General features: G+C 48.2%; 1 protein-coding gene across 2 annotated transcripts in view; it reads right to left on the bottom strand.

Annotated features, from left to right (window-relative positions):
* UBASH3A (ubiquitin associated and SH3 domain containing A) overlaps positions 1–23,836 on the bottom strand; it is a 44,466-nt gene that overhangs the window by 9,416 nt on the left and 11,214 nt on the right. For both annotated transcript variants that reach the window (XM_058523410.1, XM_058523411.1), the window contains exons 5-10: positions 23,011–23,180; positions 21,446–21,654; positions 12,345–12,471; positions 6,907–7,006; positions 3,956–4,078; positions 1,408–1,500 (exon numbers count right to left, since the gene is read on the bottom strand). In XM_058523410.1, the coding sequence (XP_058379393.1) occupies positions 1,408–1,500; positions 3,956–4,078; positions 6,907–7,006; positions 12,345–12,471; positions 21,446–21,654; positions 23,011–23,180 (822 nt within the window). The remainder of the gene's footprint in view (positions 1–1,407; positions 1,501–3,955; positions 4,079–6,906; positions 7,007–12,344; positions 12,472–21,445; positions 21,655–23,010; positions 23,181–23,836) is intronic.

The raw sequence follows: 23,836 nt of genomic DNA, 5'->3' as shown, positions 1-23,836 counted from the left end.
GGTGGTGCACGTGCTGTGTTGATCCACCATCATTTCAACAGCTCCTCCCATGAACATTTCAGCCCTGGCTAGCTGCCCTCTCTCTGACGCTACTCCAGGTACAAGGCTTGGTGATACCATTACCTGCAAGATGGCTCACCCAGCATTAGCCTCTTGGCTCCGTGTCCCCCTCCTCCAGTTATGTGCCTTCCTCCTTGCCTGAGCAGCCCACTCCCTTCACCTTGATCTTGTCGTTACCAACAACTGCAACCCTTCCCTAAGCTCAGAGTCTGACTTTTCTCTGTCTCCAACCAGTGCTCCTTTCTTTGCAGCCTCCTTTCTCTCATCCTCTAACTCCAACCATTCAGCCATCCACCCAGGGTTTTACTCCACTGAGCTCACCACTTTTTCTCTACCATTCACCTCCCTAAAGCTCTAACTTCCCATATGACCCAGCTTAAAATCTACTGTCAGTAGTCATTGCCCCTGGGGTGCACCCTCAGTTCCTCATGCCCTCTCTTGCTTCCTCGTACTCACTTCTCAAACCCGCCCATGGTTTGATCCAGCGCTCCATCTGCTGCCCCATGTCCACGCCTGGAGGAAAGCCCCACTCCCAGTTGGTGGTCTCAATGTAAAGTTGTGCTCACCGACCTCAGATGGGCTTTTCGTGAGGCCCAGTGGCCATCCTATATTTTCCTATGACCGGGCCCCTCTCCCTCAGAAGCGTTTCAGACCTTCGGCGCTCCTCAAACATCAGCAGGCCCTCCCCTTTCTCACTCTCAGCTGGTGACCTGACTTCCTACGTCTCTGAGAAAGTTGAGGCAAGCCCCTTCTCCACATTTACACACCTGCTGCACCTGTGTCCATGCACTCTGCCCTCCGTCCTATCCCTGTGGGGGACCGGCCTGTGCCCTGCACTGTGAATTACATCACGTGCCCTCTTCCCCACTCAGGGTGGGCACAGCAGGGATCCAGAGGGAGAAGCAGCACCGAAGCCTCCTGAACAGGCTGCCCTTTTCCTGCAGGTGGAGGCTGCAGGCCTGCCCGTGGCTTCCTAACACACCTCAGCCTTTGACGGTGCCGGACAGCTCCCAGCAGCCCATCCTCTTGCCCCTGGAAGAGTCATGCATTTTGGACTTAAAAGGGACCACAGCAGTTCCCAGCTCTCTGGGTTTCTGAATGCCTCTCCCCAGATTTTTTTTTTTTTTAAACACACGACAGAAGCAGGCCAATCTTGGCTTTCCAGAAACGTTAATGGGTTCAGTGCCTGCTCACAGTTCTTGGAGGGCTGGTTCCTAACTGTCTTATGACTTAGGTGGCCATTCACTACCACTCATCCAATTCTCCCCTCCGCTCACTTCTCTCCCTGCTTGGAGAATAACCATGAGATTAAGGCAACATGAGAAGCTCCCTCCAGTTCTCACCGACCTTCCAGGATGTGTTTGGCTGTCTGCACACAGCGGAGGGCTGGGGAGGTGAAGACGGAGGTGATTCTGATGCCACTGTCCAGTAGTGCTTCCCCTGGAAAACAGCAGGAGGAAAACGCCTCTTCGTAACTGTAGCCTCCCATGGCGGCCTCTCTGATGGGTGCCTTACTACCTGTGGTAGGCGGAACCTCAAGTAGCCCCAAGATTTCCACTCCCGGGTATACACATCCTGTATCCCCTTGAGTGCGGGTGGAAGCTGTGACTATGGTGAGATAGCACTCCGTGACTACGTTATGTCATATGGCAGAAGGGACCTTATTGCAGGTGGGCCTGATCCATTCAGCTGAGCCCATTAAAAGCAGAGATTTTCTGGGCTGGCCTGGTGGTGTGGTGGTTGGGTCCGCAAACTCCACTTTGGCGGCCCAGATTTCGAGAGTTTGGATCCTGGGCACGGACCCTCGCACCGCTCGTCGGCCCATGCTGTGGCGGCATTCCACATGCAAAATAGAGGAAGATGGGCATGGATGTTGGCTCTGGGCTAATCTTCCTCAGCAAAAAGAGGAAGATTGGCAATGGATGTTAGCTGAAGGCCAATCTTCCTCGCACACACACACACAGAAAGCAGAGATATCCTTTGGCTGATCACAGAAAAGAAGTCAGAAAGATTCAAAGGCAGAGGGATTTGACATGCAAGAAATACTCTATTGCTGCCTTCAAAGATGGAGGCAGCCATGTGGCAAGGGATGTGGGTGGTCTCTAGGAACTGAGACCAGCCCTTTGCTGACAGCCAGCAAGGAAAGGAAGACTTCAGTCCTACAACTACAACGAACTGAATTCTCCCAACAGCCTTGGGGAGAAACTGAAACTGCTTCCAAGATGCTCCAGGTGGGAAACAGACTGTTTCAGGCTTTGAGACCTGAGCAGAGAACCCAGCCATGCTGTGCCTGCATTTCTAACCTACAGAGCTGTGAGCCGACAAGTGGGTGCTGTTTGCAGTTCACAGTAATTTGTTCTGCAGTGATGGGAAACTCAAGACTACCCGAGGCTCATGGAAGGACAAGTCTGTAAACCACACTTTCTCTTGCAAAATTAGAGGACCTGATCTTTGGGAAAGCAGGGGATCTCTTCAGTACAAAGTCTACACAGTACCAAAGCCAGTGAGGTTGTAGTGGGTGCTGCCATGGGCTGAATTGTGTCCCCCAAATTCATATGTTGGAGTCCCAACTCCCATTACCTCAGAGGGTGACCTTCTTTTGACATAGGGTCTTTACAGTGGTGATCAAGCTAAGATGGGGTCATTAGGGTGGGCACTACTCCAATCTGACTGGTGTCCTTATGAAAAGGGGAAATTTGGACACAGAGACAGCATAGAGGGAAGATGATGTGAGGACACAGGGAGAAGATGGCCATCTACGAGCCAAGGAGAGGCGGCTGGAACAATCCTTCCCTCACAGCCCTCCAAAGAAACAACCCTGCTGGCTCCTTGATCTCAGACTTCTGGCTTCTAGAACTGCGAGATAATAAATCTCTGTCCGTTTAGTGACTCCGTCTGTGGGACTTTGTTATGGCAGCCACAGGAAACGAATACAGAGGCCAGCGATTGCCCAGGCAGATACCCATTCACAGATACTCCCAAACACACACATGGCACACGGAGAGCTGTGCAAACATCTAGGGGAGGATTTACCCATGAGACACAGAGCTGCAGAGGTACGTTACAGAGGGGGCACATGTACCAGCACACACGCGCGCGCACACACACACACACAGGCCACAGTGCACTGCAGAAGAAGGAGCCCAGAAGGGCCATGTGAGGCAGGTCACATCTAATCGTGGGAGGGCTGACTGTGTCACCTCTCCCAACTCCACGTTCAGGGACCTTAGATCAGTAGCTTGAAACCAGCCGTGGCACGAACACAGTATTTAAACCACGGAAATCAGCAAACGCTAGAAATCAGGGCTTCCCCGCCCTGCCCAGAGAGCCGGGGACCCAGCGTTTACCGCACACCACTGAGCGAGGAGCCAGCAGCACCGGCTCCCAGCACGTCCCTTCAGTTAACCCACTGTGCGACTTGGGAAGCCCACGCAGCTTCCCGGTTCTTGATTCGAGTTTCTTAAGTCATAAAATGAGCTCCAGATAAACTCAACATCTAAAAAGTCAATCACGTGGAACCAGAACCCCAGACATAAAGCAAGATCCCCAAAGGGACAGACTTTGAAATAAAATCAAAGAGAAGATGTGGTTTTTTATATTTAAATGCCATCCTTGATTTTTCCTCCCCTCTCTGATTCTTTCCATGCCTGTCTTTCATTCCTCCCGACTTCCGCAACCAGCCATTCCTGAGTGAAATCTCTGCACTTCCATTTACTAGCTGTGTGACCTTGGGCAACTTGCTTAACCTCCCTGTGCCCCAGCTTCCTCGTCAGCCAAGTGGGGATAATGCTGACACTGACCTCACTGGGCATGTAGCAAGGGCTCAATGTACATTAGCTGTAATCATTGCTATGATTATTGCTACTATTCCTACTAGAATGACACTCAAACATACCTGTCATTCGGGACTGGAAAATTCCACAAGACGATAACGGTGGATCGTTTTCAAAGTCTTTGATACCATTGCTCCGTCTGGGCAGACTGCAAGGGAAGTTCAGGTCTGGCCGGTAGTATTTCCCTAGAGCATAAATAAGCACCGGATGTTCAGATCCACCAAGTTAGTGTGTATTCGTCCCGCAAAACTCTCGAGATCAAGACCCACGTTAGAAGCATGATTATTATTTAAATTGTTGTCAACCGTGTTTTTTCCTCCAATGTGCTCTGTGATGTGGATTCAACCTGTGGTGAAACTGCTGCTCTACAGTGCGCACACTTCCTCAAATATGGAAAACTCAGCTTTCAGCCCCGGGAATCACGCGACCCGCTTTGCCCTCTTGTAATCCGTCGTGAGGATTCACATATACAATTTTCCTGATTAAGAACCAAGTGTCTCCATTACCGATTTAGTTTAACTTGGTAAGGATCTCAAGTTGGTGTTAATTACTTATGTGAAATTGGAGCCATTCCTATAGCTTTAAGTGTGTCATATGGCCCATGGAGACAGAATACTTACAGCCAGAGATGCTCCTGTATTGTGCATTATTCAGTCAATTGCTTGAGGCCGGACTGGAAATCAGGTGGATTCATTGGGATCCCCCACCCACCCATCCAGAGGCTCAAAGCACCCGCCCATTCAGAGGCTGTCAAAGCTCTAAGATCTGACAGTCTGGTGCAAATCCTGGCACTACCTTTACCAGTTGTGTGATTAGAGGCAACTGACTTAATCTCCCTTATCAGTAAAAAGGGGGAAACGATAGAGATGTTGCAATGAATCAGTGAGATAAAGCCCCCAGCTCAGAGCCTGGCTCAGAGTAAGTGGCCAAGAAGTGGTGGGTCCGATCTCACTATCAAATTATCGATTACCCCTGCAGAGGACACTACGCCACTCCAAGCCCTCACATCCTCCCAAGTGACCCCCAGATCTCCTGGCTGCCAACAGGTTCTAGCAGCCAAGCCGCCTTTCCTGAGACCTGCTACACCTCACATGGCAGGCCCTGTCTTTTGCACCTGCCTAAATGCTCTATGCCAGCCCTCCTCCCAGCATTTCACAAACGCAGAGGGAGACAGCTGGTTATTTTGCTTGCTTTACTTTTTAGGTTCCATGCAGGATTTTTCTGAAAGCTCCTTTCCTGGAATTTCCATTGGCAGAGACTTTATTTGAACTATCAGTTTTAAAGGCCTCTATTAAATGCTAAAGTATATGCTGTGTTTGCTGGGAAAGGTGGTATTTGTTTCTTTTTCAGAAAAAAGGTCCCTCAACTGTGTCGTATTCTCAAAGGCATCTGTGATCCCCCAAATTTTACTACTCCATTTAGGACTTTTGCCCTCATTGGCGCTTTATCTGTGGTCACCGTGAGAGGCAGAGAGCAGAGCTCAGAAGAAGACGAGGGTATAGGGTAGGGTTAGGTTCTGACGGGAGTAGAATCAGTACAGAATAGGGGGTGCCCTGGGCCAGCACCGCTGGGAAGTGAGGGGCCATGTGAGGGTGTGAAGGCTCGGGCCAGAAGAGAGCAGAAATGAGGAGGAAAACTGGAATCAGAGGAGAGGATAGCAGAATCCCCAAATACCCCATTATCGTGGATGAAACAGTGCAATACGCAAAATTCAGACAAATTAGACTGTCAGTATTCCCTTTATCAAGGGCTTCTTTACTTTGTAAAAAGATCCACCAGGAGTTTCCTTTAAGCTGGGAATTTCCAGTGCCTTTAAAATATTTTCCCTTATAGGTGTCTTGATCTTTTGTCTACATGACCAATGTTCTTCCTCTTTCCGTGAAGTGCAATAATTGTTTTTGGTGTTGGTTGTTTTGTATTGGTTCTCGCACCACCATCACCACGCACACACTGGCGTGGTGTGCCATGTCCTCTGTAGTTTCGATAATTGTTTTCTTACAAGAAAGTTTCTTATAATTCTATGTTTGAATGTCAATTCATCCCCACGTCCACCTATCGTCCTATTGTTTCTTTCCTGAGCCTTTGTGTCTCTACTTGATTTTGTTTGGTAGAGACAACCACTTCTGTGCATTCTTGGAGATACGTTTGGTCATGATGGGATTTGCTCAGAATTTTCTAGTGTGTGCTGGTCATCTGCCAATGATTTCCCTATTCATTTCCCCCTTTCTTGGTTTGCTGGGCTCCTGGAGGGATCCCAAAGGGCGCAGCTAGTCCAGTTACTGTGAATGAATTTTATCACTATGTTCTTTCAATATCTTCATTTATGTGATTATCCATGGCGTGAAAATTGTGGCAAGCTGGGCTTTCCATTTGGGGATGTGCATTGATACAGACGTGGATCATCAGTACAGAGACTGGCCTGTGGGTAGGCTGTGTTTACAAGCACTGTCGTTAGTTCTTGGCATCCAGAGGGGTAAAATTGGGGTAAGCAAGATACACGTTCAAAAATACGTCTACCAGTAGAGCAGCAGAGCCAAGCATTGCAGAGAAATGACCACTGCACTGAAGATTAGCTTGGAGAGATAGAGCGATGAGACTGCGAGATAGGGAATGTGCCAGTAGCCAAGGGTTCAGAGACCACAGGTCAAGGTGACTTGCTCTCAAGTCACTGCTGCCTTCACTAACCAAAGACCATATGTGTGCTGCTAGAGTCAACAGGACCATCCATGTGTCACACCAGCAGACTGGATTACTGTCGACAACCATTCCTCCACCTTCTACAAAGCGTTTGAGGTAAGATCCTTGTAGACCACATACACACCCCAATGCACACATATAATGCTTGTGGGGAAAGATGTAGCAAGTATCCATCTCAGATATACAATCTGTACATAGTCATTCTAAAGAACGGTGCCATAGGGGGTCTGGCTAACACTAAGAAAATCAAGAAGCTGATCTCATTTGTTAGATCTATCTCATGTCTGTGTTTAGATTCTTTCAGCACTTTACCTACCATCAGGAGTGGAACACTGCTGCAGCCACGACTTCCCGAATATTTGATCCACTCTTTCCCCGTGGCGCACCACCAAAACGCTTTTCCTCACTATCGTGGCCTGAGATGGTGGAGAGAAAGGCACGTGCAGTTGAACATCCACATTATTAGACTTGTTCAAACAGCATTTCTCCTAGTCACCCAACAGCTGGCCCAGAAATGGACTTCCTTCCTCATGCGGTAGCTACAGCCCACTTTACCAAAGTCATTGCAAGGAAAGAAGACTAGGAATTGCGAGCGGAAGTCTCTTTAATTTCTTGCATTGTAACACTATACAGGAAATGAAAAGCAACAGGAATAGCCCCACCACAGCACAGCAACTTTCCTGCATTTCTGTCTATTCCAAGTCTGTGTCCCTTGTCTTTATCCCCTCGGGCTGCTATAACAGAGTGCTCAGACTGTGGGCTTATAAACAACAGACAGTTATTTCTCATGGTTCGGGAGGCTGGACACCTCGGGTGCCAGAGATCAGGGTGCCAGCTCGGTCAGGTGAGGGCCCTCTACTAGGCTGACTTCTCACTGTGTTCTCACGTGGCAGGGTGGGCCAGGGAGCTCTGGGGTCTCTTTGATAAGGGCACTAATCCCATCATGGGGGTTCCACCCTCATGACCTAAGCACCTCCCAAAGGCCCCATCTCCAAAAACCATCACATTGGGCATTAGGATTTCAACATACGAATTTGGGAGAACACAGATATTCAGTCCATAGTTTCCCTCCATAGTGACTTCTTAGGGCATTATCTGTATCTATACATATATATATTATAATATATACAGCTATTAAGATATAATAGATATTATATATTATATGTATGTAATACATATATATAGATTTTACATCTATCTATCTATCTATCTATCTATCTATCTATCTATCTATCTATCATCTATCAAGTCTCCTCTGTTGTTGGCACTCCTCCTCTTCCAAGAGGCCCTCCAGGACCACCTTGGTGTTGGCATGGTACAGGTGGTTCTCTGCTTGGTAAAGGTGGTAAAGGTGTTCAGCCTCTGAGCTCCCAGTGGAGAAGCCCCTCACCCATCCCTCTTGCTTATTCCCCATACTGGCCATTCTCCGCTTGGCTGAGCGTTGGAGGGAAAGAGAAGTTTATTTTCCTTTCTTTATTTTTGGCGAAAGAAAGGCATCAACAGGCGGTGAGCAGCTTCCAGCTGTGGAAACAGCAGATGTCTCTGGAGCACTCTCCTCTGCTTTGGCCAGGGGCTCAGATGTCCTTTGACCCCACGTTTGCAGGGCGCATGTCCACCTCTGTTCTTGGGGGGGCCAGTGCTTCGGTGAAGTAACCCAAGTGCCCCATTCCAGGCAGTCATGTGGGGAGTCTTTTAGGAGGGGCCCCCGTGTGTAGGGTGGTGTGGGGACTTGGTCCTCAGGGGAGCTGGGGCTGCCCTTTCTCTTCTCCATCCGTGGAGGAAGTGTAGGAGGGAGGGGTGGGCCTTGAGGGGAAGGCTGAGCACACCTTCTGTGAAAGGGCTGCAGAGAGTGAGCGAGAGCCGAGGATGCCAGAGAGGTGGGGAGCGACACACAGAGTGCTAAGGACTGAGCCAACGTGAGGCCACCAGGACAGCTGTGTGGAGCACAGCCCTCCTCCAGGAACCCCAGAAATAGCAGGGAACCCCTTGAGAGACGCACTGACTCTGGGCTGTACCCTGGAGGGCACTATGGAGCCAGCTGACGCTTACCTCCCCAGTTCCAGAGGGGTGCCGCCCAGCGCCAAACCAAGGCTGTTCTAGAGCAGGATGGGGAACCTCTGCATCAACACAGACCCAGTGGTGCTGCCTGCTGGTTACTGGGACTCTTGCCATCAGTATCCCTGGGGCTGGCGTTTTGGGAGCATGCATGCCAAATGCTGGGACACAAGCTGCAGCCCACAGGTTCCCCACTTAGGGGGCTTCAGATCACACTGGGACTGAGGGACAAACATGAAAAGATGAGTCATAGATGGAAGAGGATCAGGGGCAGAGTGACAGTGCCTGTCACAGGAGGTGGGCTGGGGGGACGTCAGGGAGGACACAGGACTTGGTGGTGCCTGGAACCATGGTCACCAGGGATGGATGGGCTAAGATCCCCAGGGATGAATGGGCCAGGGTCTCCAGGCACGGACAGGCCAAAGTCACCAGGATGGACAGGCCAAGGTCACCAAGATGGATGGGCCAAGTTCAGAGAACTCCAGGGATGGAGAGATCTAAGTCACCAGGATGGAGAGCCAAGGTCACCAGGATGGACAGGCCAAGTCTCCGGGGATGGCCAGAATGGGGAGGAAATCCGAGCAGGAGGCAGCTCTAGCTGGTGGTCTGCTTTGCCCTGCCCAGCTCCTTTTCCTCAGGTGGACCCTTTGCTCCCCCTCCTGATCTTGGCCTCACAGCTGTCTGAGGTCGGGCTTCGGGGTGAAAATGAGAGAGCTGATATTTTGTGTGTTTTTGCTACTGAGCGGGGTAAGGAAGGGAAGTGACTAGAAGTGGCCCTCTTCAGTGTAAACCCCCATGCACTAGCTCCAGGATCACTCTGATTTCCCCCAAATCCTAGGGAGGAAATGCAGATACCTTAACACGCAACCCCCCTGGAGGGGCAGCGCTCAGCTGAAACGTAACTGGTGCTACTGACCATTCCCTTTCCAATTTGATTCTGCAAACAGGGTGGGGCCTGGAGGTCTGCGCATCTGACTGCTTCCTCCCGCACTTCTTTGAGTTCATCGGGGAGGAGAAAGAGTGCCTCCCAGCGGTGTCCCTGCTTGCTGGGAAGTGGTTAGGAACTGCTGAGAAGGAGGGGACACCAGAAAGTAGGGTCTCACCCGCGTCCCAGACGTTCTCGGTGCCAGCACCACGGGCAGCTCCTCTAGACCCTCACAACCCCTCACCAAGTCCACACCCATCTGGGTGACGCAGAACCTCCAGGTGCTTAACGCACCGGGCTGTTCTCGGTGGATCCGACTGCATTCTGCTGAGTGCATGAATTGTGGTATTTGTGAGCCAATGGAACGAGGAACGTTCGAAGTCTCCATACATGCAGTTTCTCAGACTCGGGGCTGAGTCTTCAAATGGACATACGGTCAAGGCAAAGCAGATATGACAACTCTCTCTTGATGGAGTGTGCAGACATCTGCTTTGGGTGCAAACATCCACCTAGGGCAGAGCTCAGAGGGGAAGGTTGTCTTGTTGTCTTGCAATTTTGAAGTATGGTTGTGCAGGCATTGCCTCTACTGACACCGGGATGCCCTTTCCCCATGACAATGAATATTACGACAATGACAATATTATGACAATGAATATATTCCCAATAACAATTAAATAGCCCATCCTACTCCCCTGTCAAGGGCTGATCTGCAAGTATGTTGCAAGACACACACGTGCTCCCCAGCCTTGGTCAGCTTACTGACAATCCAAAAGTATGACAATGCATTGGGTTGAGGTTGTGGATTTGGAGCATTTTCTTCCCTGGAAGAGCTCAGGGCATTTGGACTTTGAAATGCAGGGCTCTGCAGCAGGAATATGATAAAGTGAAGGGTCCATTGGGGGTGGAATGGACTAACCCCTGGAGTCTACAGAACACCAGGGCTGCATTGCATCTTTAGACATAAGGTACTGCATGTGTTTCCTGTGGCTGCCGTAACAAAGTACCACCCACTAGGCGGCTTCAAACAAAAGAAAATTATTCTCTCACAGTTCTGAAGGCTGGAAGTCTGAAATCAAGGTGTCCGCAAGGCCATGCCCCCTTGGAGGCTCTAGGGGAGGATCCTTCCTCACCTTGTCCAGCTCCTGGTGGCCCCAGCAATCCTTGGCTTGTGGCCCCATTGCTCTAATCTCTGCCCCCGTGGTCGCCCAGCCTCCTCCTTGTGTGTCTCTGTCTTCTCCTCTTCTGTGGTATCAAACCCCGCTCTGTTTCCCTCTCAGAAGGAGAGTTGTGATTAGATTTAGGGTCCATCGGATAATCCAGGATAATCTCCCCATCTAGATCCTTAACTCAGTCCCATACGCAAAGACCCTTTTTCCTTGTAACATTCACAGCTTCCAGAGATTAGGATCTCATATCCTTAGGGGCCATTATTCAGCCTACTACACGTCCATTTTACCAAACCCGATGCCACAGTTTTCTTTTCTTACTGTCTGGAAGGGGCGAACTCAGACCAGGCAAGGAGCGTTCTGTTCACAGGGAGGCACATGCTAGGTTTTCATCCATTTAAGGTACCAGCGAGTTTAGACACAGGCTGAGCTACGGCCTGAGCCTTTCATTCCCGCTTCTCCCCCTCATTCAATCTGAAAAGGGGACACAGCCTTCCCTCCCCCCACTCAGTCCATGTGGGGAGCCCCGTTTTTGTCTGTTTGGTGCTGGCAGGTCTCTGGCTCCCAGTCAGTGGCTCCTCTGCCCGGGCCATTCTCTCTGACTGAAGACCTGGTGAAAAGGGGATGGCCCGCGGCCTTCCCAGTGGGGGCCCAGCACCCTGTGCTCAGCTCTTGTCTGGATGGAGCCCACCCAGCCTGGAGGCAGCCTCTGTGGGGCTGATGGATTCTTCAGGAAGGAGGGTGAACTTTGGATTTAGGGCCATCCAATCCCGAGTCCTGATCAGGGCCTTCATTAGGTTACTCCGTGGTTCATCCAGTGAGATTTACAGGCCAGGCCCCAAGCAAGTTCTGGGGACACAGGAATGAGCCAGACAGCCACGGCCCTGCCCGCTGGGCAATAACAGTCTCTGGGCACCGAACCTAGCCTGCAGTGGGCACTGGACACCCCGTCTCATGTAATCCTCATGACAACCCAATGCAGGGGGGGCACTTAGGTGTCTGTGTGCTCCCCACCAAGCTTCCCAGCCTCCGTTAGCTTCAGTCTTCAGATCTGTGAAATGGGGACAGGGAGCGACTAACATCTCCTCTGCCGTGTGGGGGTGGCTGGGATGAAATACTAATGTAACTTGTATGGTACAGGTATAGGGACTGTTTTGGAAACCACACAGGCCAGAGAGGCATTTCCATGGACGTGGGAACCAGCCAAGGGTAGGCTGTAGGTACTGCCCTGCCCCCTGGGGTTTCCTCTGTAAGAAAGGGCTTCAGAGCAGAGGGCCAGCCTGCCCACCCCAAGATAGCATCAGGGGATGCTTGTTGGCCTTCGGGGAGGGGCTGCCTGCTCCTTGGGACCCCTGCTGGCAGCCTTCACTCCTGGACGTGCCTTATGTGGTGGCAGGGCTCAGGTGCCCCTGCTGTGCCCCAGACCCTGGTCCTGAGGCTGCCGTCCCTCCAGGTTACTGAGCATGAGCCTCCTCATCTGTCCAGCCCTGACTCGAAAGATTAGAAGCTCCATCTTTGGAGGCCCAAGGGGGAGGCCATGCCTACTGTGGAGTTAATATAAAGTGTGGTTTCACTTAGTTCACTTAAAAAAAAAAAGGATTGTGTTACCTGCAAAGCCTGCATGCTGCTCAGGTTCCTTGCTGTCTGTGGAGGATGAAGTTCCCCGTTTCGTCTGCTGCTGGCTTCACCATCCTTTTTGGAGTTCAGGTCCATGGCTAGACTGAAGGTGTACGTCCTGGGGAAGAGACGAGATGCCATGTCATGAGACATTGGGAATTTCTGTTTGCATCTGGTCATTCATGTGCTTGAGAATGTGCACAAGATGGCCAGGTAAGGTCATCGTGGGGACGAAACAACACCATGTGTTCAAAGGGCTCAGCCCTCATATCAGAAATCCTGAGGACATGGCAGTTGTTCATTATCACCATCACCACCTGTTATGGGCTGAACTGAATCCCCTCAAAGTTTATAGTTCTAACCCCACCACCTCAGAGTGTGACGTTTTTGGAGATGAGGGTCTTGAAAGAGGTGATTAAGGTAAACTTAAGTCGCTAGGGTAGGCCCTAATCTAATCTGACTTGCACCCCTATAGGAAGAGGAGATCAGGACACAGACACACAGAGGGATGACCGGGTGAGGACACAGGAGAAGGAGCCGTCTATAAGCCAAGGAGGGAGGCCTCAGGAGGAACCAGCCCTGCCCATACCACGATCTTGGACTTCTAGGCTCCAGGACTGTGAGAGAATAAATCTCTGTTGTTTAGGTGGCCCCGTTTGTGGCATCTTATTGTGGCAGCCCTAGTAAACTAGTACACCATCCTCTTAGATTCACCTTCTAAAATAGCCAAAGGTGTGAAGACAGACGTGTTGGGGTGCAGGAACGAACAAGCAGTGAGCAGACACATTAAGCACCGTGGAGACACATAGGAAAAGGCAGGTGCGTGTAGCAGGAGAGTGGGTAACAAGAGCACCCAGCGAGTTGCAGGCAATGAGGAAATTGCTGCCTGTCCAGTAAGTCAAGAAAGGTGCCAGGGGGTGGGCAGGCGCTCAGAGCTCTGGGGATGACTGAGGGGAAAGATCACAGCAAATCAAGTAGGGAGCACTCCAGAACACGACGGGGTGACTGTGGGGCGCCATAAGAGTGTGTCTGGAAGGAATGGGGAGGTGCCAGAGGAGAGTGAGCGAGGGATGAAGAGCGAAGGTCCCATACGTCCCCCAAGAGCAGGCAAGTGGACAGGTTCCCAGGGGGAAATCATTTTATAAAAGGAAAGGTCATCTTTATAGACTCCATTTGAAAATAATCTACGGTCAAAGCAGAGAAATGGGGCAGTCGCTGGAGAGGGAAATGGGAAAAAAGAAATTGTGTTTGAATTTGTTGTTAAGATGACAGCACGTTTCTTTGCTGGTAAGAATGATGGAGAGGGCCCCGGGAACAGTAGATGATGCTGGCGAGATGCTGAGGAAGGATGGGATGCCCAGGAGGGATGGGATGCAAGGTGCCATGGGTGGGTGCACTTGGCGAGGAGTTTGGACTGAGCATCACTGTCTGATGGAGAGAGAAGGGCACATGGGCACACAGGCTGCAGGTGGGAGGCACGAGCTGGTGGCGAGAGCTGATGGACACTCTTCTGATTGTTCACATGTCACGGTGGATAGGGATGAAGAGTATAGTAGATGTGCTCTCGGTTAAATGAAAAAGTCAGACATAAATCACCTGGCGGGTAGAAGTGCCCAAGGGCTGAGTGTCACGGGCGCCCGGGCCCCGGTTGGGGTGAATTACAGAGGAAGAGAAGCAGGCAGGTACTCCGCTCACCTGGGTGACTGGTGGGGGAGCATCGTCTTTATTATGGTTTTCTGAAAACTGTTGATCTCATCTTGCATTTTGGATTACAGCATTCTTTATGATTTTTAACACATAGAAACCTTAAATTTTAAGCATTTAATAACCATTATTAAAGACAGATTTGTTAAGTCTCACTTTAAGATCCCTTCCACTCCTTCTATGCTTTCAAAGCTCTCCCCAGTCCAGAAATCAGAAATACATTCCTTTAAACTGCCTTCTATTTTTTCTTTTTCTGTTTTATTCTAGGCTTTGTCAGGAATTGATTTCAGTCTATGATGTGAGGTCATATAAAATACTACTTATCTTATACCCACTTCTTTCCCTATTGCTGATGCATCCATCAGATGTGAATTTCCCAATACGTCAGGTCTCCTGCTCTGTTGTCTATTCTGTTCCCCTGATCTGTTCTTTCTCTTTCCCTTGAGCCAGTACCATTTACAGATTTACAATATGTTTTTAACATCTGGAAGGGTAACTATCTCCTCTCATCATTTTTATTTTTCTAAGTTTTCTCAGCTCTTCTCTCCTGTTTACTCTTCCAGATAAACTTTTCAATCATAAGTTCCAACAAATGACCCCACTGAGATTTTTCCTGGGATTTCTTTAAACCTGGAAATGATTCCGAGAGGAATTGGTATATTCACATGATTCATTTTTCTCAATCACGAATGTGGTGTGTTTCTATTTATTCAGTCCATTTGTAAACGTTTGTATTTCTCTCATAGAGGCTTAAGTCCCCAAATTCTCCTAAAACCAGCAATAGCTCCCTAACTCTCCATCCTGAGACCCTACTGAGGTCCAGAGCCAGGAGCAGCATCATTTCTCCTGCATCTCAGCTGCCCACAGCCTCAGGTCACCTGCCTTTCGCCATCACAGCCAAACGCCCTGGACCATTCGCTGCTCACATGGTGTGTGATTTAGTTAATGTATTTCTTAAAATGTCTACAAGTTGCACCTTCTCTTTTCACGTTGTTACTTCTCCTGTCTTGAGCTGTAAACTCCTATCAGCGGGATCCAGGTCAAATAGATTTGCTTTGTTCGTATATTCTCACATGTCAGATGCCAACACATACGAAATGCGGGCTTTTGTTGATTGTAAGTAGACCCAGAACATCGATATTCATATTTGAACATTGACATTTCCCTCTTCAAACGAACACGCTCACAGGAGTGGAGGCACTTTTCAGAGTCTCATATTGACACAGGAAGCGGTGGTTGGTTTTCTCTTCCTGAAGACGAGGCGGGGGCACCCGCACCCTGCTTGTGGCTCACGGTGCAGATAGCAATGCCTCGTTATCTATAAATAACATCTGTGAAGTCTACAGTTGGAGAGAAAAATTGAATTTTTTTTGATGATCTTTCAAATGAAATACAGTCTAGATTATGACAGGACCTTGGTGATGAGAGGAGAAAGGAAAGAACGTGGCATTTCAATATTTCTGTTTTCCTCTTGAACTTAAGAGAACCATTTAGGTTAACTTACAGCATAGAAAAAGATGTGTTTACCTTCTCCTTGGCTTTTAAAAGGGGCATAGCTGCAGTCTGTGGGGTTGTATGGATGACGTCCCAGTGTTAGCCTGCTCAGGCTGCCATAACAAGGAACCTCAGGCAGGGCGGCTTGAACAACAGACGTTTATTCTCTCACAGTCTGGAGGCTGGGAGTCCAAGATCCAGGTATGGACAGCGTTGATTTCTCCTGAGGCCTCTCTCCTTGGTGTGTAGACTCTGCCTTCTCCTTGTGTCTTCACATGGCCGGCCCTCTGTGTGTGTCTGTGTCCTCATCTCCTCTTCTCATAAGGACACCAGTCAGATTGGATTAGGACCCACACCAATGACCTCGTTTTACCTTAATCACCCCTTTAAAGACCCTATCTCCAAATATAGTCACGTTCTGAGGTTCTGGGGGTCAGGGCTTCAATGTATGAGTTTTGGGGGGACACAACTCAGCCCATAACGATTTCTTTATTACATCTGAGCTACTTGCCATCAACTTGCTCTGTGGTTTTGGAAACTTACTAGGCACGTATGGCTTCAGCGTGGAAAACTCCTCTTGGCTAGAAGATGACAAAACGTTCTCTAAGCTCTAACATTCATGGCCCCTCTGCTCTTTGTTCTACGATTTTGTTCCATACATTCTTCTGTGTGGAGAGCTGAAAGCTGCTGTGATTCACGAATACTCTCCTCCGTCACTATCACTCTGACCACCTCTGATCTCTGTCTTCACAGTAATGGACAAATATTGTAGCATGATCTTGTTGTCGAGTCAGTCCAAAGACTCCCGGAACCATCAGCGTAAAGGCTGACGTTGTTGTATTGGGAATGAGTGACTGATGGATTAATTGCCAAATAATGAGCATCACAGTTGCAAGCTCATTCCTACGGCAGGTTGGGGACTCCTCCCGGTGTATTTCCCCGTCCTTCCTCGGGCACTGGAAGGCCAGCAATTCTTGCTGCGTGGGTTGCATATGCCAAGCGTGAGGCCTGCGGCTGATGCTGTAGGAGGTATTTATCTGTCTGTCCATGGCTAAGGTAGCCTTTGGACAGTCAGATGGCACATCTCCCACTGCCCAATAGATTAGTGATGTGTGGGGACATCCAAGGACCATTTTCTGATTTAAAAGGCTTTCCATGTTTCATAAAGTACACTTTAGGCAGTTTTATGAGACTCAGCCAGGACCACTGAGTGGGATGACAATGCTGGGTATAGCCATTCTTGCCACAGCTGCATGTCACCGTTTGTCTTGCTGGTCCTCCAGTGAGGATGGGGGTGCTTCCAAAACATGGCCAGTAGATACCTGACAGCCTAGCCCAGTGCTTATTTTTCTCTCCTTTTGTTGCAATTCTTGTTAATATTTATTATCTCCAAGGGAAACTTGTTTTTAGGAAGAATAGTCCCAGGAATGCCAGGCTGGAAGGCTGGAGTGGTGATGCTGGTGACAGGTGACTGACAGATTAATTGTGAGGCGAAAAATGTGATAGCCACAAACTCATCTTCTACAGAGGCTTCGCTGCATGGTTCTAGAAACATCCGTGTTTGCCGATTCCCTGGTGACAGTGAAGCTCTTCCGTCCTGTGCAGGGAGTGGAGGACTTGCTACAGGACAGGGGGCCGTAGGCGACCTCCACGCCTCCTGAAACAGACGGTCACTTAGGGTGGAGCTGGCATCTCCTCTCTTGCTATTCCTCAAACGGTTTATTGGGCCTGGTGATGGACTGAGTTGGTTCTAAAGGAAACAATTATGTGACATCATCCAGCCTCTCCACCTCCCTGGGCCGGAGTGTTCTCAGCTCTCAAGGAGGAAGCAAGTATGTGATTATCTCTTCAGTCCCTGTGGCACCAACATCCTTTGATTTTGTTGTGGCCCATGGGACCCATGGCCATGTCTACACCCGCAAAATTGTCCTTCTCCTGAACGACTGGTCTACCTGCATCTGGGGTGGCCGTGATCATTTGGTAGAAGCCGTGGCCCGTTTGCATTGGGTGTGGGAAAGCTTGGAGCTGGGGACCTTGCAGTCTGCCCTGTGTGTGCAAACCTCAGCCCTGGGTTTGTCTGACTTCTCTCCCTTTACTCTCCCTTTGACCCCCAATTTCCTTACATTCTTTTCTTTACGTTTGAAAATTGATTAACTTATTAATTTTGAATAAATAATGCATTCCTATGGTTCAAAAATTTTTAAATGATGGAATGGTAGAGAGTGAAAAATCTCCCTCCCATTCCTGTTCCATTCTCTCAGCTCCCACCCCCAACCCCCACAGGCGACCACTGTTAGAAGTTTCTAGAGATTCTCCCTTCCGGGGAACTTTTAGGCACAGACGTGAATATAAATAATATCATGCATATATACGTTCAGTTACATTTTTCTTCATCCTTTCCCCACAAATAGTACTATACTGCACATACTGTTCTGCAACTCATCTTGGATATTTTTCATATCAGTACACAAAATGCATCCTCATGATCATTTTTAAGAACTGCAAGTATTCTATTGTATGGATGCATCGTAATTTATTTCACTGACTTATTTTTAGTTTAATTATCTCTTCTATAGGCAATTTAGGTAACAGTTGAAAGCCCGAGCTTGGGATCAGGATGGGTTAGAATTCTGCTTCCTCTACTCACTAGCTGTGTGAACTTGGGAAAGTCGTTTGATCTCTCTCTGCCTCAGTTTCGTCAACTATAAAATGGAGCAATAACAGTGCCCACCTCAGGGCTTTTGGGGGGATTAAAGGAGTTAATAAAGGTAAACTTATGGAACAGAGCCTGGCACAGGGCAAGTGTGACGTTAGTGTTAAAAGCTATCATGCATTACCTAAGCTGCCTTAAAATTGTTTGAATTAAGTGGATTATGACTTAATACAGCAATAAATAAAACCATGTGACCACTGCTACATTTTCTTTCCTAATTTATATTTGATGGGCTTCAGGGTTTATCAATTAGGGTAAGAAGTTAAATGGCCTCAAGTTAAGATAAGGTGGAACATCACGCTGTTTGCTGAGCTGCCAGACCCTGGCTGGAATCCACTTTTATTGAGTGTCGAGTTGCCATTATGTTGGTGGAGAAGTTCAGGGACACAAATGCTGTCCCTGGCTTGTGATACACACCTCAGTGTATGAACAATTAGCGGGAAGGATCGTAATATCTAGAGAAACCAGCCGTAGTCACCCGATCTCTCATTAATATTTTCAGAAAACACTTCCAATTTTTGGCTACTATTTCTTGCAGAATCTAGTCATCTTCTCCAAGAACTTCTATTAGGCACTGTTAAACCACTTTTTTTTTTTTTTTTTGGTTTGGGTGAAAATGATCAACCAACAATCATTAATTTCAGCTCTTCAAAATACATTGTTTCTTAATTTACTCAAAACGCTAATTCCTGTGGTTATGCATAAATTCTATGACAATTTTTAAGTAGCTTCCAATGGCAACTCAAATAAAATGGCATGATTTTCATAGCTTTGCCTTGTGTATGAACACTGACAGGAAAAAGTTCCCTGGATATATAGGTCCTGGAAAGTATTTGTCCTCAGCAAATGTCTAGCACCAATCTGAAAATTTGTAGATGGAGCAGATTGCTAATACATCTGTGCTCAACATAACGATTTGTCCATTTGTAGGGGAAAACCATCTAGGGGAGGCTGTGGAGATTTTTAGAAGAGAATAAGCATGTGAGTGAAATAGTGAGATAGTTTTAATGCATCTGTCCTGAAGACAGAGGGACAGCCATGTCGCTGCTTTTCCAGCTCTCTTCCCCAGCCTCTGAAGGCACCAGGAAGCCCTGGACTACAACACAGGGGTTTTCTGTGTCTTTTTCCTTGCTCTTCGCACTCTCATCATTTAGTTGTTCCAACCATCGGTCTCATCAAAACCTTCTGCCGTGAGCCCCACTCCAACATGTGCACCCGGAGACGGTGCAGCCTCAGCCTCTCCTGACCCTGTGTTCCCTCGCCTCTGCGTGTTACCGTGCACATGTGAGAGGAGCGAGTGAAAGAGATCTCGAGAGGGCTACTTTAACGCCTTGCCATGTCTTCAGGGCGAGGCAACTCGGCTAGACTGAATGACGGCCCCAGATTCCCTTTCTAGGAGGTGTCTGGTCGGGGCGGCTACCAGGGATGTTCTCAGTAGAGCTAGAGGAGGGCCGGAGGCAGCAGTCACTTTGAGCATACACACACCTTTTCCCAGTTTTCCAATCAAATGCTAATCTAAAGTGCCTAATCAGTTGACTTTAAGTTAATCAAAAGGGAGATTATCCTGGGCAGGTCTGGTTTATTCAGTTGGAAGTTCTTTAAAAAAGGCTTGGTCTCCCCTGAGTTCAGAGCTTCCAAATAGCAGCTGCGTCTGCAATTGCTCTCCCACCTGCTTGGGTGGTCCTTCCCGATTGTCACCTGTAGACGACGAGCTTCAGCTCACCCACAGGCTCCAGCCTGCTGTGGTCCCCTTCCCTTCTGTCTTGCCTGCCCTTGCTTAGGTATCCCCCACAATCACATAAGGCAATTCGCTGTAACAAATCCATATATGCATACACGGTGTGTAAGGTAAGTATATATTATAATAATATAAATAATATAAAATAAAATATCCAAATTATTATATTATTAATAAATAATTATATCAAATATGAAACAATATAAATTACATATTTTATATATGTATTTGCATTTTGTATATATATAATATAAAAATTATTGGTTCTGCTTCTCTGGTTAAACCTTTTCTGACACTAAATTTTGTATCAGGAGTGGAGTGCTACTGGAACAAATACCTAAAATTCGGGAGCGGCTTTGGGACCGAGCAGCGGGTGGAGCCTGGAAGGATTTTGAGAAGCACGATAAGAAAGTCTAAATAACCTTGCACAGACTGTTAATTGAAGTATGTACATTAAAGGCATCACTGGTGAGGACTTAGAGGGAGTGAGATTCATGTTGTAGGAAATTGGGGGAGGGGGATCCTTATTATGTAGTGGCAAGAGGTTTAGTGCAGTTGTCCACAGAAAACAAAACTTACAAGCAATGAAGTTGGTTACATAGCTAGGGACATTTCCAAGCAAAGTGTTAAAGGTATCGTCCGGTTTCTTCTTGTGGCTTATAGTAAAATGTGTGAAGAGAGAGATGAATTGAAGGAAAACACATTAAACAAAAGGAACCGGTACCTGATGATTGTGAAAATCCTCAGCCTCTCCAGAGGATGCTAAAGATACTAAAATGAAGAGATTCTTCATCTGAATATGAAGAAGCAAGCCACCAGGAGTCCTACAGTTCAAGGAAATGAATTCTGCCGACATCCATGTGAGCTTGGGGGAGGACCACCAGCCTCAGATAAGACCCCAGCCCCAGCTGAAGCCCAATCACAGCCTTCAGAGACCCCGAGCAGATGACCCAGCTAGGACATGCCCAGACTCCTGACCCATGAAAACTTCGAGATAATAAATGTCTACTGTTTTAACTGTTAAGTTCGTGGTCATCTGTTATATAGCAATAGTAAACTAATAATGCACCTTAGGACTCAACAGTTTACACACTGAGCAGAAGGATAAATAAGCCCAAGCTTAGGATATCTGACTATAATTTATTACGGTCATACTAAGGAAGTGGTATTCTGCAATTGTTTTGGGATTACTATGTCAGAAAAGTCATATGGAGTAATTCATGTTTTCTGAATGTTATCAGCAGAAAAGCACAAATCAACCAAGATATTCACTGTATACCTGCAGAGATAATGTTGCCAGCACAGAGAAGGCAATTTTTACCAATGGTGGAATGTTCTAGAAGCATACGAACACTGCGACCACTGTTTTCAGACGCACGCTGTCAAACGCTAACTCAGAGAGAGATGTTTGGGCTGCCGCCGGAGGCTAGAGGGGCCACTCACCTGTGCTTCACCCAGGTGTCACACTCACTGGCTCGCTCCGTGTAGTTTTCCGGCAGGAAGCCCCGGCAGCCCGTCCGATGGGAGATGCCGATCACCCAGCCCTCGCTGGCTTCCTCCTGCTGAGTGGGGTCCACAAAGATGTAGTCGTCGGGCCTTAGCGTCAGCTCGTCCACATTCTGGGGTTTGTACTGGAATAGGGCCCTCAGGGTCTAGAAAAGAGGCAAGTGTTGTCACGCCCCAAGCAAGGACTTGTGCTGGGAAAGATGGCAATAGGAGGCCTATTACTTCAGCCTCTTGCTTTGAAGCTCCCTGATGGTTTCTACACCTCCAAGACACTATCCAAGGCTTTGTCTAATGACAGATAATGTAGAATATAACGAAATACAGCACACAATTCTTTGGATAGATTTAGAAATGAATTTTGGTATCTATGTATCTATCTATATCTATCTATCTATCTATCTTTTTTTTTTTTTTTGTGAGGAAGATCAGCCCTGAGCTAACATCCGTGCTAATCCTCCTCTTTTTGCTGAGGAAGACCGGCTCTGAGCTAACATCTATTGCCAATCCTCCTCCTTTTTTTTTTTCCCCCCCAAAGCCCCAGTAGATGGTTGTGTGTCATAGTTGCACATCCTTCTAGTTGCTGTATGTGGGATGCGGCCTCAGCATGGCAGGCAAAGCGGTGCGTCGGTGCACACCCGGGATCCGAACCCGGGCCGCCAGTAGTGGAGCATGCGCACTTAACTGCTAAGCCATGGGGCCGGCCCTATATCTATCTATCTATCATTTATCTATCATCTCTATCTATTGATCTATCTATCTATCATCTATATCTATTTATATCGATCTATCAATCTATCATATCTATCCATTTATCCATCCATCTATCATCAATCTATCTATCTATATCAATCTATCGATCTATCGATCTATCATATCTATCGATCTATCGAGCTATCATCTATCATAACTATCTATTGATCTATTGATCTGTCGATCATTTGTCCGTCTGTCTCTCTACCTATCTCTATTTACTTATTTCTTATATAAAGATCTTAAAGCATAACCACACTTTTGCACCTACTTTCCTTGGCATGAGGTTGTTTATAGCTTCTCCTACAACACGAAACATGGTGAATTCACCCACACTTATTCCTTGGGTCTGAAAGGAGCTCTGCCGGCTTTCTATCTAAACCAATCAATTCAGGGGGGAGGAAGTCCTGGAATGAGGCTTCACCTAAATCATTATTTAAACAAATTAATAAGCAACACAATGTATTCATTAGTCTTTGCAACAGTCTACTTTTTAATACCAGCAGTGCTTCCATTTTTTTTAAATTTCTGTATGTCTGCACCTCATATATAAACGTTAGTTCCAAATTGTACAAAAAAGGCAATGATTTTAGAGAAGGAATAGAAATTCTCCCTTCTACTGAAATACCTCCAGCAGAGTGCTCCTGGGGGTAAGTGCTCTGTCATTCATTCATTCGTTTCCTACGGGGAGGATCAGTCCAACCGCCCAACTCGGGCCGCTCGGGCTGAGGCCCCGGGCCTGGCTTGCTCACCTGGTAGTGCACGAAGCGCATGTCTCGAGAGTAGAGGGCTGCAGTCCACTGGCAGCTGGGGCTCGGGTGGATGGCTCTGGCCAGCTGCTCCAGTGTTCTCTGGTGGTGGGGGTAGAACTTGTGGGCCAGGGTCATATGCAGCTGCTTGGTGCAAGGCCTCACGGTGCAGTCTACGAAATCGGGTGAACACAGGCACACGGGGCACCTTTACCCAAACCGTCAGCACTACCACCCAGGGTGCTACACGCCCAGGACCGGTGGTGCAAACTCCGTTATTTACTTATTTATTTATTTATATAATTTTATTTATTTTTTTCCCCCAAAGCCCCAGTAGATAGTTGTATGTCATAGTTGCACATCCTTCTAGTTGCTGTATGTGGGATGTGACCTCAGCATGGCCGGAGAAGTGGTGCGTCGGTGCGCGCCCGGGATCCGAACCCGGGCCGCCAGCAGCCCAGCGCACGCACTTAACCGCTAAGCCACGGGGCCGGCCAGCAAACTCCATTATATGTGGCACGTCCTGCCGCTGCTGGCTCCTCCCCACTCTGTACTGGGGCTTCCCTGACAAGGCAAGGACGCTGCCAGACTGTGCCATCTAGCAGTTCACCATATAAAGGAGATGGTTGACTATCTGCAGATTTTACCAGGAAGTAGGAAAGAGGAGGGTGTAGAGATGCGGGTTTTGAGGGGTGTTTGGGGCCTAAATTTGCAAGCTAGGTGCCCAAACAGTTGATTAGAATGTCCAAAGTGGACAGCTTCTCCTCATTCCCTGGGGTGTGCACGTTACTCAGCGGCCTGGCCTGGTTGGCTCAAATTCCAGGTCAAT

This window comes from Diceros bicornis, chromosome 27 (genome assembly GCF_020826845.1).
Source record: "Diceros bicornis minor isolate mBicDic1 chromosome 27, mDicBic1.mat.cur, whole genome shotgun sequence".
NCBI lineage: Eukaryota > Metazoa > Chordata > Mammalia > Perissodactyla > Rhinocerotidae > Diceros > Diceros bicornis.
The sequence above is the reverse complement of the archived record's forward strand: the minus strand, read 5'-3'. Positions and strand labels throughout refer to the sequence as shown.